General features: G+C 23.9%; 1 protein-coding gene across 1 annotated transcript; it reads right to left on the minus strand.

Moving 5' to 3' along the window:
- Positions 1-2,833: 2,833 nt before the first annotated feature.
- Syt4 (Synaptotagmin 4) lies at positions 2,834-13,797 on the minus strand. The gene is made up of 6 exons (XM_011505909.1): positions 13,586-13,797; positions 8,432-8,743; positions 6,090-6,478; positions 5,127-5,285; positions 4,516-4,833; positions 2,834-2,958 (listed from the first exon to the last, which is right to left on the minus strand). The coding sequence occupies exons 1-6, from the start codon at positions 13,635-13,637 to the stop codon at positions 2,839-2,841; spliced, it is 1,350 nt and encodes a 449-aa protein (XP_011504211.1). The 5' UTR covers positions 13,638-13,797; the 3' UTR covers positions 2,834-2,838.
- Between the last annotated feature and the right edge of the window lie 926 nt (positions 13,798-14,723).

A 14,723-nucleotide genomic window follows, 5' to 3' on the forward strand; every position in this document is an offset into this window, starting at 1 on the left:
TTTTCTTTTTTCTATGTGCCATAATTGATTTACAATATTTCTGAGTACGTATAACGTTGCATGCTATAGATAATTCAAGTCTCAATGGTTGTTATACTTAATTATTATTATTCTTATTAATATAATTTATCACCAAATTACATTAAAGCAAAGTTTTGAGTACTTAGAGGTATGAGCAATAACATTGTTTACCTTTTTTTCTATTTGATTTAAAGTGAAACACTTTCTTTTTGTCATTTTCCGCGAAAGAAGAATATAATTTTTAATAATAAAATTTAATAATAAAAGTATTCTTATTATGAATAAGCAATATTTGACGTACAATACATTTATATAATTTTCTAAATAATAAATCGAATACATAAATAATGTATTAAAATTATAATTTTTGACGTTTAATATAAAATTAAAAATAAAACGTAAAAGAATAATATTGATTTGTATTGAAATAAGTAATAATATCATTCTTCCTTCGCAGTTTATTTTAAATATGTTAAATTGTTGAAAATTCGAAGATTTTACACGATTGCGGAATTGCGCGAGGATACATTCTTTGTTCTAATATGTTAATTGCACAGAATAAGATGAAAAATTCTTAAAAATTAATTGGATGAATAATTTTCGATTAAGAAAATATTTTTTTACTATCCTTCATAAACATTTTCCAAGATAATTCGTATCATTCGGTCTCTAATTAAATTGAATAAATAAATTACTTGAATTGTTTTCAATTTGTATAACTATACAAATTAAATTTTTTTTCTATATTTAAGTAATTTTACGTTGTTAAGTCAGTAAATAATATCAATATAAAGCACAATACAGCACTCCTTTAACCAATATCAATTACATATTTACAGTTACGATTATAAAAATTGCCTTTACACGAAGAAAACAACAAAATTCACGATATTTTTCACTAGTATAAGTACAACATCTTATTCGCATATTTCATTTTATTCTTATAAAAAAAATTTCTATAAAATTAATATAACTAGGATACGGAAGTATGTAAAACGTTTAAATTTATAAGTTTATAAGTAAATTCTTTTAAAAGATGTTGGAATGATGCCCACACGTAAATATTTTTATTTTATTCTTGCATTATATCTGGTCAAAAATCTTAATACCTACTTTATATATGTAATATTTTTGTGTACCATGAGCATGTTGAAAAATCGCAGCGATTTTTAAACATTTTAATCCACGAAGTCATGACATCGATTGAAACAAGATACTAATATATTTAATAAAAACAAATTACTGTAAATTGAACGTATTTATATTGTATAAAAATTAAAATCAAATATTTTATTCAATAATAAAATATAGTATTCAGAAAATATCAATTATATTTTATCGCGTATAAGACTAATTAAAATTTAATATAGAAATAAAAATATTCATCGATGGCATTGTGTGGAATAACTTTAAGCTGCCAAGGAATCACTTTTATAATACGTTTAGTAGTTAATAGATCATTCGGATTTAATTATTTATGCCCAGATGACAGTGCATGAAATTAATAAATTAAACACGTAATATTATGTATTTCGCATATCTTATAGTTTTATTTTAATTTGTAAATTAACGAAAGCTTATTTTTACCCTCTTTATATACTGTTACACCCATTCTACGCGTGAACTTTACATATATTCAGATATCGACTCATTTTTACATCATCTCTTATACATTTCATTTTTAAATAAATTATATTCTGGTCATTTAAGTAAATTGAAAATTATTTATTTCTTATTATCTTTTTTCTAAAATATATTACATATTTCATTTTATATAGTTTAGATAAGAACGTTTTTAATTTTTTAATAAACATAAAATTATTTAAAACGTTTATAATAAACTCATTTGTAAACTTATATTATAGTTTTACTTGTATATACTATTGTATATGTATTCTTGCAAAATTAATCATCCCTAAATTTAATCTTAACAATTTAATAATTTTATTAACTCAAAATATACCATCGGACAATGATCCATTTCTAGACTCCATAAAAATATAAGTAAAATAAAATAAAAATTTGCTATTTCGAAAGTATATAAGAATACATTATAAATAACTACAAAATCTAATAAAACATTATTATAAAATAAACGTATAGAAATATATACTATGTAAATGTAAATGTATAATTTATTTCAACGAGAACAAAACGTTACGTGCTATCGCTAAAAGAAAGTGATTAGAAGATCTCTCTTAATATTATAATTCTATTACTTTCTATAAAAATTTCTAAAATACATATGAATTTAACATATGGTAAAAACGTGTTTATGATTTATCTACAAGACTTGATTGATAAATGTGAGCCGTTATCTGAATCGTCAATTACTTGTATCACAATATATACCCAAGTATATATTATTAATTTATAAAACAATATACCTTCATTTCATGCCTTTTACGTAATATCCACTTTTAGTAGATTCGAGCACCTTCGTACAACTAAAAAGAATTCCAAAGCTTAAATATTTTTACTTAACAATCCCATCGATACGCCTTTATATTATTTCAATAAAATTATTAATTATAAAAATCACTTCAGTTTTATCCTTATATTTATTATAAAATTTCTATTAAAAAATGGAATTATAAAAAAGTATATTATTACTTTACTCTATCATAGAATTCATGTACAAGTAATACACGCAAATGAATTAAACATTTATTGAAATGAAAATCAATTGTACTAAAGTGCTCATATCTATTAAAAATTATAGTTGTTCTTTTCTAAATATATAATTTAGATGTTTGATAATAAAGGCAATGAAGAAATCATTTGTTGAAAACGTCGAAAAATTGCGATTTCACACAGTTACTCTCTTAATCTGTGCCAATCAGCTATTTGACGTTTAGGTGAGCTACAAACTTCGTTCCAATGATTGAGAGCTGACCCTTGACATCTAGGACCACCAATTTCTAACCGGCCAATAACCTAAAAAATTTGTTTAATATGATTCACAACAATTTTGGATTAACTCCTATTTTTATTAATTAATTTATTTTTTTTTAATTTAAAATCTTTAAGAAACATTGAAATTATACTTTGATAAACATTTATAACAAGAAAATCAATAAATTAATATAGAAGACTTATTTGATCTGTACTATCTGTACTATATACTATAAAACAATGCTTTAATTAATAAAAACTTTTGAATATAAAAGAAATATCGTCAAATTTAATAAAAAAACATGTTTTTATTTAAATTGATTTATTCTTTTATCCATACATTTTGTACGATGTCAACATTTATCATCTTTTTAGTAAAAAAAAAAAAAAAAATTGTACATTCAAATTAAAAGCTTATTTAGAATTAGGGAAAATTCGATTAAGTTTTATTAAAAAATTGTCTTATTAATTATATATCCTAGATTTAAAACAATTGTACGTATTGAGATATCTCTATTCAGCAATTTAATTGAATTTACATCATATGCATTACAAATGATATCGATATTATCCATATTTTAATAACTAAATTTATTAAAAGATAAGAATTATTCTTTTCAATTAATTTACTTCAATGTTATCAACTAAATAACAATTTAGAAACATTTAGTTATTGTATAAAAATTGTTAAATATAGTACTATAAATGTCAATCAATTGTATTATATAAATATAAAATATAAAAATTGTATTAAATGCAAAAATTTTTGCAAATTTGATACTAATTGTTTACATATTCATACATTGCAGTTATTTAGGAAATTATTAAATAATAGTGTTTAATCGATACAAATTATAATAAAGAAACATTATTAAATAATAAAATGTACTTATTAATTTAGGCAATTAAAATATAAGACTTAACTTAAAACAACACAAATTTATTTGCTCTATTTGCAGTTGCTATTCTTTAATATTTTAAATCAAGCAAATAAAAATATTTTTCCAACCATTTGCGACAGACATGTGTGTGTATGTGAATGTGAGGGCTTGAGTGTGAGTGCGTGTACGCGTGGGTGTGTGTGTGCCTGGGCGTTCGCGCGAATAGAAGAGAATTTTCGTTCATCTCGAACAATAAGGAATATATTAATGTTGGTTTTACAAGGGCATAAAAATTTAATTGCATGGAAAACCATTAGGCCAGATTTATTATATTGTACAGTTTTTAATAAGAAACTGAATTAGTATTTTCTAAGCAAATGAAGCCTTATGAAATAAGCCTTATAAAATAAATTGCTTATATATCCCTACAATTTGATAAAACTTAAGATGATTATAGCAATAATAATTTAAAGCAATTAATAATTTCACGTTTATATAAAGATTCTTGTTATTAAAAATTTTATAATTACTTTGACTTTTTCAACTTAAATAATTTTATTTTATTTTATTATGTTAGTATCAACTCTGTAAGTACATTGTGTTATAAATATAATTTATATAATATATAATATTAAATAAAAATAATTTTATATAATTTAGATTATTTTAATAATTAAAATGATTATCTTTAAATAGTAAATTATTAAGCAATAAGTACCTCGTTTTTCATAACTCTATCCCAATCCAGAAGGGAAAATTCGAGACTAATCTTACTGAGACCTTCAGTACCATTTGGAATTTCAAAAACAATCGATTCATTGAATACAGGATTCAAAGTGCGTTTCTTCACGTGAGTCTTTCTCTTGCAAATACGTTGATTGTTATAAAGTAGATAAATCTTTACGTACGGATCTGCTAATCCCGTTACATCCATTTTAGGCAGATTTCGCGCCTTCAATACAACAACTGTTAATTTACTAGTTGCTGGCTGCCAACCCAAAGACACTAATAATTCTCCTCGACCGTGAGATTGGATCTGTAAGAAATAATTTAGAAGTATAGTATTTTATGATTATATTTTTTATCATACATCTATTCATATCGAGATACTTTTACACTATTTTTTTTTTGTATAATACATATATTTAATAATATTATTGAAATTATTATTTTTTAAATACGACTTGCTCGCCATAAAGATAATGAATTTTAAATCAATTAACAATTAAAGTAGATTATAAATCTTTATTCTACTGAATTATAAAATTTACTTTATACGATAACTAGTAAATATTCATTTAAATTCAGATTCAGAATTTATTCAATTACCTTCAAATTTCTTGGTCGAATCTCTTTACACAGTCTAATTTCATTATCTTGTCTTAAATCTATCTCGGGTACTGAAGAAAGTGCATATACAACTTCTCCAATAACTTGATCACGAGAATATCTATCAAAACTCATAATAATGAAGTACAGGCACATTGTCTGAAAAATCAATAATTTACAATCATTATATTTGTAACAATCTCATTTACATATTGTTGAAATTCATTTTTAATATAATGTATACATTAAAACTGGCTTCAAACACGCACACATATACAATCTTGGAAAGATTTAAGTTATAAATTTATTTCATTTAATACTTTAATAAAAATTCTAACTATTCCCATAGATGAGTTTTTAAAAAATATACACCAGGTATAAGTTGCTGTTATGGGAAATTAAATAAAACTGTTTTTCAATATTTTTCAAAGTATTGAAATATTTCTCATAATTAATTACAATTCAATTTTTGCAAAAAATTTTACTCTTAAAATTTATCTTCTAAAAATAATATTTAACAAATAATAATTCATTTGTTTTGTATTAAATTTTTAATTAAAAATAAATTTATGACTGATTAGATTTTTATTTTCTTCAAAATATAATTTTATAATTTAATGTTTTAAAACATTTTTTATTAAATAACTGTCTTTTCAAATAATAATTGAAAAAAAGCCGAAAGCAAAAAAGGAAAAATACATTTCATTATAGAATAAATGAATATATATATTATTGTTGTTTTTCATTCACTTTGTTCAATAACATTGTGTTTATGCGTTATTTAAATAGGTATTTAAATATTTTTACAGCATTAATTGGGTTAAAATATTCATCATATTTTAATATACACAATATTCTTTAATGTATTTTCTTTATTGGATATATATGTTCTAGGTATTATTATTTAATATAGGTAGGAAACATTATTTATTTCTAATCGAATATAAAGAAAACCGTATATACCTGGAGCTGAGACTGCATGATACCAAAAAACGTGAATTCCTCATCATAGATAGGGTCCCTCGTATTTCTGAGCACTCGGGTCTTCGTGCGATGTTGCTTCTCGGGCAGCAATACGAGCTTCACATAAGGATCACTGTTTACGTTCTGACTGCGAGCCGGTAGACCTTTGCACTGGACCACCGTCACTACGAGGGCGTTTTGCTCACTGATGTAACGTAGCTTGAATACAAGCTGACCGAGGCTGACCCTTATGTCATCCAAGATACACCTACCTTCCCCTCTATCGGTTTTCTCATTATTTTCTACTTCGGCCTTATCGCGCTCGTTCTCGATGGTCAAAGTAACAGTGCTCATTGGTGATGGCAGTGCTGGTGACTGCGTGCTCGCATCTAAGGGATTGGTTTCGTCATTAGATCAGGTAGTAATTAGAAATATTATTTATTATTTTTTATTGCTTATTATTGAATTTAAATGCCTGTTTTTTTACTTTTTTATAATTAATAGATGATGTGGTATATTTTTTATAAAGATTTTTTATTAAAGAGAATATCGTTTATTGAATATTTTAGACGGTATCGATAAAAAATGTTTAAATACTTTATTATTGATACAAATTTACAATAAAATGATTCTTGACTAAACTAATTCGAAACTTTATAAAATATACGAAAAAACATTGTATTTAAAATTATATTTAATTATTAAGGTGGTGTAATATTTTTTATTGTGTTTAAGCAGATGCAGCCGTAATATTGCCTACATTAAACATATTCAATAAAAATTATTAAATATCACAAATGCTAACATCTACATTCATGAATATTGTGATTTTTACTGGCAATGAATTTTTAAGCTATCTCATTGTAATTTGAGACAGCACTGAACTGGCTATAAAAAATAATTGCTATCGAAAATATTGTGGACAATGGGAATTAAAATTATTTAGTAGGTTAATTAAGATTTAAATAGATTTTATTTTACAAATATCAGTTGTACATTGATTAATTTTATTTGTAAATTTAATCATGAATTAAATAGCGTATACTTATATCAGTGTAAAAGTTTGATAATTTGACGAGAAGCATATAATAAGTAAAACTCAAATACAAATACTTTGTTTAATATTCAATATTCACATCATTTTAAATTCAAATAATTTTAAAATAAAATATTTATATTCGTTTGAATATATTAAAAAATAGAATATTCCTATTAATTATTATATTTAATTAAAAAATGTATTGTATAAATTTAAAATGCTCTATTAGTTTAGACAAATACATTTTTTTATTTTATCAAGAAATTACACTATTTTCATTTATCGTTTGGGCTTTCTTATTGAAGTTTGTTTTTTATTTTTTTTTTTTTAGTTAATTTTTTATATTCAAAGTGATTTAAATAAATCATATTATAGCTCATAATAAATCATATATTATTTCTTTCTCTTCGAAAAGAAATAATATGTTATGTTCTATGCAAATTAACTTTTATGTATATTATTTTACATTTATTATAATTTCAATTATATTTTATATATATATATTTTTTTTTTAATCTAAGTATTAATGTGTAAAATTATTTGATATTAAAAATACATAATTAATCAGTATCAATTGGATTTCTAATATTTATAAATATAACATTTCATAACTAACATAAATGAAGAAATTCTTTTTTTTAATTATTATATGAATTTATAAATTTTAAGCTATATATTTTAAAGTATTGAATTTATTGCTCTTTGTTATTTATGTTGTTGATTAATTTTAAGAGTTAGTGGCAACTAATCATATTAAAATGTTTTTAAATATTTCGAAGGAAAGTATAATATAAGAATTTTTTTAAATATATTGACTTTTATTTTTTTACTATATAATTTTCATTGGAAAAATTTAATGATAAATAATATTTCCTATTTTGTTTAATTGATTAATTTATTTTTTATTCAATGCTATATATGCTTTGTATTCTTTTGTGTAAAATATTTAGTATGTAGGATATAAATAGTTGTACCGCTATTGATTTCTTTTTGCAAGTCTACCCCATATCTTTGAATCTAACTCTGATATTTAATATAACAAAAAATAGCTTAACTGTATTAAAGTTTTATTTGAATTTTATAAATTAGATAGTTTTTTATTAAGAAGATTCTAATTAAAAAATTATATTTATGCTGAATAGTATTGAATAAATTTATATATAGCCTGTTTTTAATCTGAATGTTCAAATAAAAATGTATGTCATTGCAATAACTACTTTCACATTTACAATGAAATTATATTTGAATAATTATAAGTAAAGTATTGCTTTTAAAATCCGACAATGTATTCCCGGCATCTCACCTTTTGGAGATTTAAGGGATCCAGTTAGGTGAGAAGGCTGGAATCCAGTGGGACTTGGAACTTGAGTGCCAGTCGTACTCGGCGGACTTTTTGCCGGGCCCGTTGGACTAGGGCTCTTCTTCAGATAGTGACCCTGACTGCCCGGACTCTTGACCGCGGTTGGCTTTCGATGAGGCGGTCTGAAGGCAAGTGACTTGTCTATGCCTAATTTAGTGTGTTCCCGACGCCGTCGACACAGCCACCAGGTCATCAGAATTGCCGTTACGACAAAGGCTGCACCGACGCATACGCCGATAAGAGTTGACGTTGGCACTGTAAAGGCATCATAAAAGGAAGGATAATTTCTTTTTTTCAGTTTTATGGAGTGTATAGAAAGCCTATATAACGAATTATTTGTAATTATTATTGTTTTATATTGTGGCACAGTGCTCTCTAAAAAGTAAATTAAGAATTAATTATGCAGATATAAGAATTTGTGCTTTACAAGCATTATCTTTGAATTAATTTTATGAATATAATCTCTGCTGTTTGTTTATTTTACTATAATACATCAATCATTTTCAATGCGAGACTATATTATAAATATTTATGAATATTACTAAATATTAAGAATTAGTAAATATTTTTCAATGTTTACAAATATTTACTTTATTACAGAAGCGACTATTTTTTTAAGAAATAAATTCGTTCAAGTATTAACATTATTATTTATTTATGGCTATTAATAAATTTTATCGTATATATTTTCTTTTTTGTATTGATCTATAAATTTTTATCTACCAATTATTTTGTTCAAATTTCTTTTTTACCATTCATTTTCTTATTTCTAAGTTCATTATTCATTTATTTTCTAACTTCTTGTACTAATTTTAATGTATTTTCTATTTAACTTCTTAACTTTGGCAATTAAATTTCTAAAGTATTAATTAATGAATTATAATTATACAAAATTTCTGTTAATTTTCACATCATTTTTCTATTCTCTATGAAATACCAGATTGATTGCCGAAGTTCATGCTATTTGCCTGTTGAATATATTATGTCGGATAAAGAGAGTGAGAAAGAGAGTAAGTCATCATAGAGATTAGAGATTCTTATTTTCGGACAGCAAATAATTCTGCCTCTTTATCACTAACCAATGTCAAAAAACAAAAGCTTGATCCTTTCATTATACCTGCAAGAATTCACGGAATCATTCTGCGATTACAGCTTTCTCTCTTGAAAGAAAATAGTAGGAGAGACATAGCCATGGTTATCTTAAAATTCAGTAGTTAACAGGAAAGAAGCTTATATTTATCTGTATACCATGACTCGAGGACGAATATCTATCAAATAGATTACTTTACCATTACAAATAGTTCATATTTAAGCGATATTTACATATTAAGTCACGCCTCTTAGATTAGTTACTTAGCTTCTTAAACTCACTTATCGAGAATACAATTTCGCAAGGAATCGATAATAGATATTGAATTGTGACGTAGCTACATCATCTAATTTTTTAATTTATTTACATCAGTATCATCATAGTTTTTCATCTAATTTTTTACTTTTATAGATACTTCTGCTTCGGGAAGTCTTGAAATAATTGAAATTGCTGACATAATATTTTAAATTTCTATTATTAATAATTTCTACGACTCAATTTCTTTTTAAAACTGTAAATAAAGTTTTAACATATTTTACATAAAATTGATGAAATTTTTAATTGGTGGTTGGATAATTTAAATTTATTAATGGATATTCATTACTTTTTTTATTGAGTTTTAACAATTACATAATTGCATAATTATATGCTTCGTATTTTTAAACTGCATCCATATGCCTTATAAATCTAATAATATAGGGTATTAAAAAAAATGAACTATATCCATTTTTTTCACCATTGAGAATAAATTATAATATTATATTATATACTTATCAATATATGAATCATATAAATACAATGTATAAATTATTTATTTCATTGTAGTAATATATAATGTCTATAGTCTCAGGTAGTCTTTCATTATTAACTTAGACGTTTGAAATTAATTTGTTTGTGAAATTTTGACAATGTATATCTTTCCATTTTTTTAAATAAAATTTTATAAGTTAAAGTTATAATTGATAAATTAAATATGATATGTTAATTGACATTTAGACATGTTATATTTAAAGTAATTATTTTTATAAAACTAAGCTTTTCGTAAAGTCGGAAATTATTAATGAAAAAAAGTACAATACATCAAAAACAGTAATAACTGATGTCTTATTATCTGTTTGTAAAAACTAAATTAAATTCAAGACTTTATATTAAACAGATTTTTTAGTTAATTCTAGATAAAACTGTATTAATAAAATAATGTTTATTAAGAGAAAGCATATACTTTATAAATTAAATACAATACAGAATAATATTTATATTAGTATTTTTTTATAAATTTTTATAAATAATAACCCTATAATATTATAATGTACTGGGTATAGTAAATTTATCAAAATGAAATTTTTTTTAAAAAAAAGTGGATGTGAAAAAATATAAATTTGTTCGTAATGAAATAGAAAATATTTTGTATTCTATACTTTTCGTCAAAATACTCTAGTAATATATGATGATTATATTTTTAAGTATCGATAACAACTAATATTTCTGTATATTTTTACGTAGAATTATTTTCGCATAAGTGAAAATATTATAAGTATTCAATTAAATTGAAGATAAATTGTATGAAATTAATATGTCGATAGCAAATATAATAAATAAATTTATTTTGTCATTAACCTTCTGAGAATTTTTTCTTAGTATAAATAAAAACTAACATTATTTTACATCTTTAATTTATATTATTTAAATTAAACATCCATTTTTATGCTGCAAATAGCTATGCTGACTCGGTTCCTGTATTTCCTATGACAATCGATCCTAGAATACTAAGTGTAACACCAGCATCAGTATTATGTTATACTGCATCGATGCAGTGTAAATTGCATAATAGCTCATTAGCATGTCTTCTAGCAAAATATATTGTTTACTTTGCTTACACACGGGTAAGTCCACTTTTCGCACTTCAGTTCCCCGTCACTACATCCCATAAAACAACAAGGGGTGTGCGCTGGGTATTAACCCAATATCACGGATGGCCGGGCTCCTGAAGTCCCGTAAGAATGGGCATTATCGGCTTTCCAGTATGCTTCTGCAAAGCATATTTTATGAGATAGCGATTACGATGATGAAGGAAAATTCTCAGAGAACTACTTCTTTCTTCTGCATTTCCACCTTATTAATCCCTTTCGTGAACATGCTAGTCCAGAAGCTTTTCCCACACTCGATACATCGCTTGCTCAAGTGATAGAATTTTTTAATTAACTTTTCAAGTCTTTAGACTTTTTACTTTTAGCTTTTCTGCTTATCGTATAATACACTCTTTGCAAATTAGAAAGTAAGTTTCGATCAAGTATCAGATCATTGTTTTTTATAAAGTTTTATTGAGTTAATTATTAATGAGAAAAGAACGTTTTATTTAATTAAAAACGAAAGAGAATTTTATTGTGGGAATTTTTTACTTTTGTAAACGATTATTATTATGAAAATTACATGTTAGTTACGTATGAAAAATTTAAATAAGAATGTTCTTTTAATCTAAATTTTACTCTAATTGCATTGGCCAATGTTTCCATATTTTAGAATAGATATACATTATATACGTCGCTAATATGTAATCAAATTTTTCACGCTGAAATTTGTATTAAATTAATGTATGTTGAAATTTAATTTGTTAATATATAGATTTTGTTTAAATTGAAAGTTTGTATTTGTAAATACTTATTTAAATACTAGCTATCGACTTACTTCTAATAGATTATTGTTATCCACGTGCACATAATTAATTATTTTAAACGCCAAATTCACAATATAAATTTAGAATTTTCATGTAAAATAAAATCGTACTCTTGTATTTATTTATTATATTATTATAAAATTATAAATTTAACATACCACTTGATATAATTTGTAAACCCAATAAGCTATTTACAATTTCGATTTGAAAATAACTTCATTTAATTTACATTGGTGATTTAAATTTATTATGTTCGGTATAAAATAATTTTTTTAAGGATTGATTTTTGAATGAGCATTTTACTAATTTATTTTTCAGTACATTTAAACATTCAATGTAATCAGTATAGAATTTTGTTACGTTTTAATTCAATTTTTAAATAATTTAATCCGAATACATTTTAATAATAGTAGACGCAAATATTAAAACTGAAGGTTTATAAATTGCAAATATTCTAAAATTAAAAAGTATATTAAAATTAAAATTACATCCTGCTTTAAAACGATTAGCTTAAATTTCCATAATTTTAATTTAATTTACTAATAAGTGTTTAAAATTCATTTAATTTATATGTTATGAAATTAATAAATACAAATCATTATAAATGTTAATATACATTGTTTTTTTTTATTTTAAGCAATAAATATATAATTAATATATAAGATTTTAATGTTCGGATTTTATATGAAATTTTATTATATAATTTTAAAAAGGTGTTTAACAGCTTTTCACAAAATATTATGTACATTATAATATTCTTACATTATTACATTATCGTATATATAAATTCATATTGATAAAAAATAAGTACATGAAATATCAATAACGAAAGCATTATTAATGTAAATGTGTACGCATACACATATATATATATATATATATATATTTAATAAATTTGTTATCAATTCAAAACCCTGATACAAAAAAAATCTGTATTTATAAACTATACTAATTTTTTATTTCAAATGTCAAGAAGTGGAAAGAATTAAATTTTTCTAATATTTTTAATCTAGATATATTTAATAACAAGATAAAATTAAATTTTACTTTATGACGAAATTTTACTTTACAAAGTAAGTCTTAAATAATATAGAAAATAGTAAGAAAATTATTTATCTTATCTTTGTATCTTTGAATCTTATCTTTGATCATCTCATTTTTGAGACATTGATATTTTTATATCACACCATACTCTGGCCCTAAAATTCTAAAATTTGATATAGGATAATAGATCATTATAATTGCAATTATTGAAAAGGAGGTGAAGAACCGAAATATAATTTCACGAGCAATGAAAGGAAAATATACATACGGAAATAAAATGGTGACTCACCAGACTCCACTGGATGTATTAGCGGGCCATCCTCCACGATACCGCCGACCATAGTAGCGTTTGGAGATGATTCTCTACCCCGAGGAGAAGACTCCCCTGCTCCCGCACTATACTTGGAGGACGTGAATGAACGAAGGTGAACACGTACGCAACGATTTTTCGCACTCCACGTCAACGACTAACCCAGCGACGATCTGAAAGAGCGTGCGCGCGACTTGTGATTCCCCGGATCAATAGACCAGTCCTGGGCGACCGGACTTGCGCCATGCGTTTTAAATTATATATATATATACTTCAGAATAGACAAAAAGTGTTAACGGGCGACGTTTAACGCTGATGATCTACCTGATGAAAATAAGAGACCGCTTTTCGCTTCCTCCAGACGAGACATTACAAGTCTTAATTAAAGAACTTTAATTGATATTCTATACTTATCATACTGGACTAGTATTTTTTAAATAAAACATTATTAATTCTAAATTTATTATTGGTTTCAACAGATTCGGATGCTTTTATAAAATAAAATTAAATGGTCATTTTTTTCTTGAAATTTACTTCACAGTAAATACAATTTCACTTATTTCAATCTTCGTTAATATATTTTCTTATGAATTTGAAAAATATTGAATTATATTTTTATCCTTATTAATAAGTAATATATTTCAATGATTTTGGAAGGCAACAGGAGAAATTGTTAAATACCAAAGAAAAGTTCCCTGGAACTTCTTAATCTTTTATTAAATGTATTAATTATCGTGCCTATATAATAATTTCTACCTTTTTTAAAAATCATTACAAAATTAAATTCATTATATTTATATAATATACAATTATCAAACTAGCCGCCAAGCAATTTCTAAATTAATTTATCTAATATTAAAATTATCTGCTTTATTCTAGTAAAATTTGTATAGATATTACATTTTATACAACTTTTTATTTCCGAAAATGGAACAATTAAACATTTTTTAAATATGAAAACTGTAAGTAATTATTTTTTCAAAATTTGTCTTATTGGAATGAATATTAACTCTGTTTAAATATGTTAAAATATATTTTAAAATTCATTGTTTCAAGATTTCATATAAATTTATAGTACTTTGATTTTAAAATTAATTATAATTTCACAATACGTCAG

This window comes from Ceratosolen solmsi, unplaced genomic scaffold, assembly GCF_000503995.2.
Source record: "Ceratosolen solmsi marchali unplaced genomic scaffold, CerSol_1.0 scaffold7, whole genome shotgun sequence".
NCBI classification, from domain to species: Eukaryota; Metazoa; Arthropoda; class Insecta; order Hymenoptera; family Agaonidae; genus Ceratosolen; species Ceratosolen solmsi.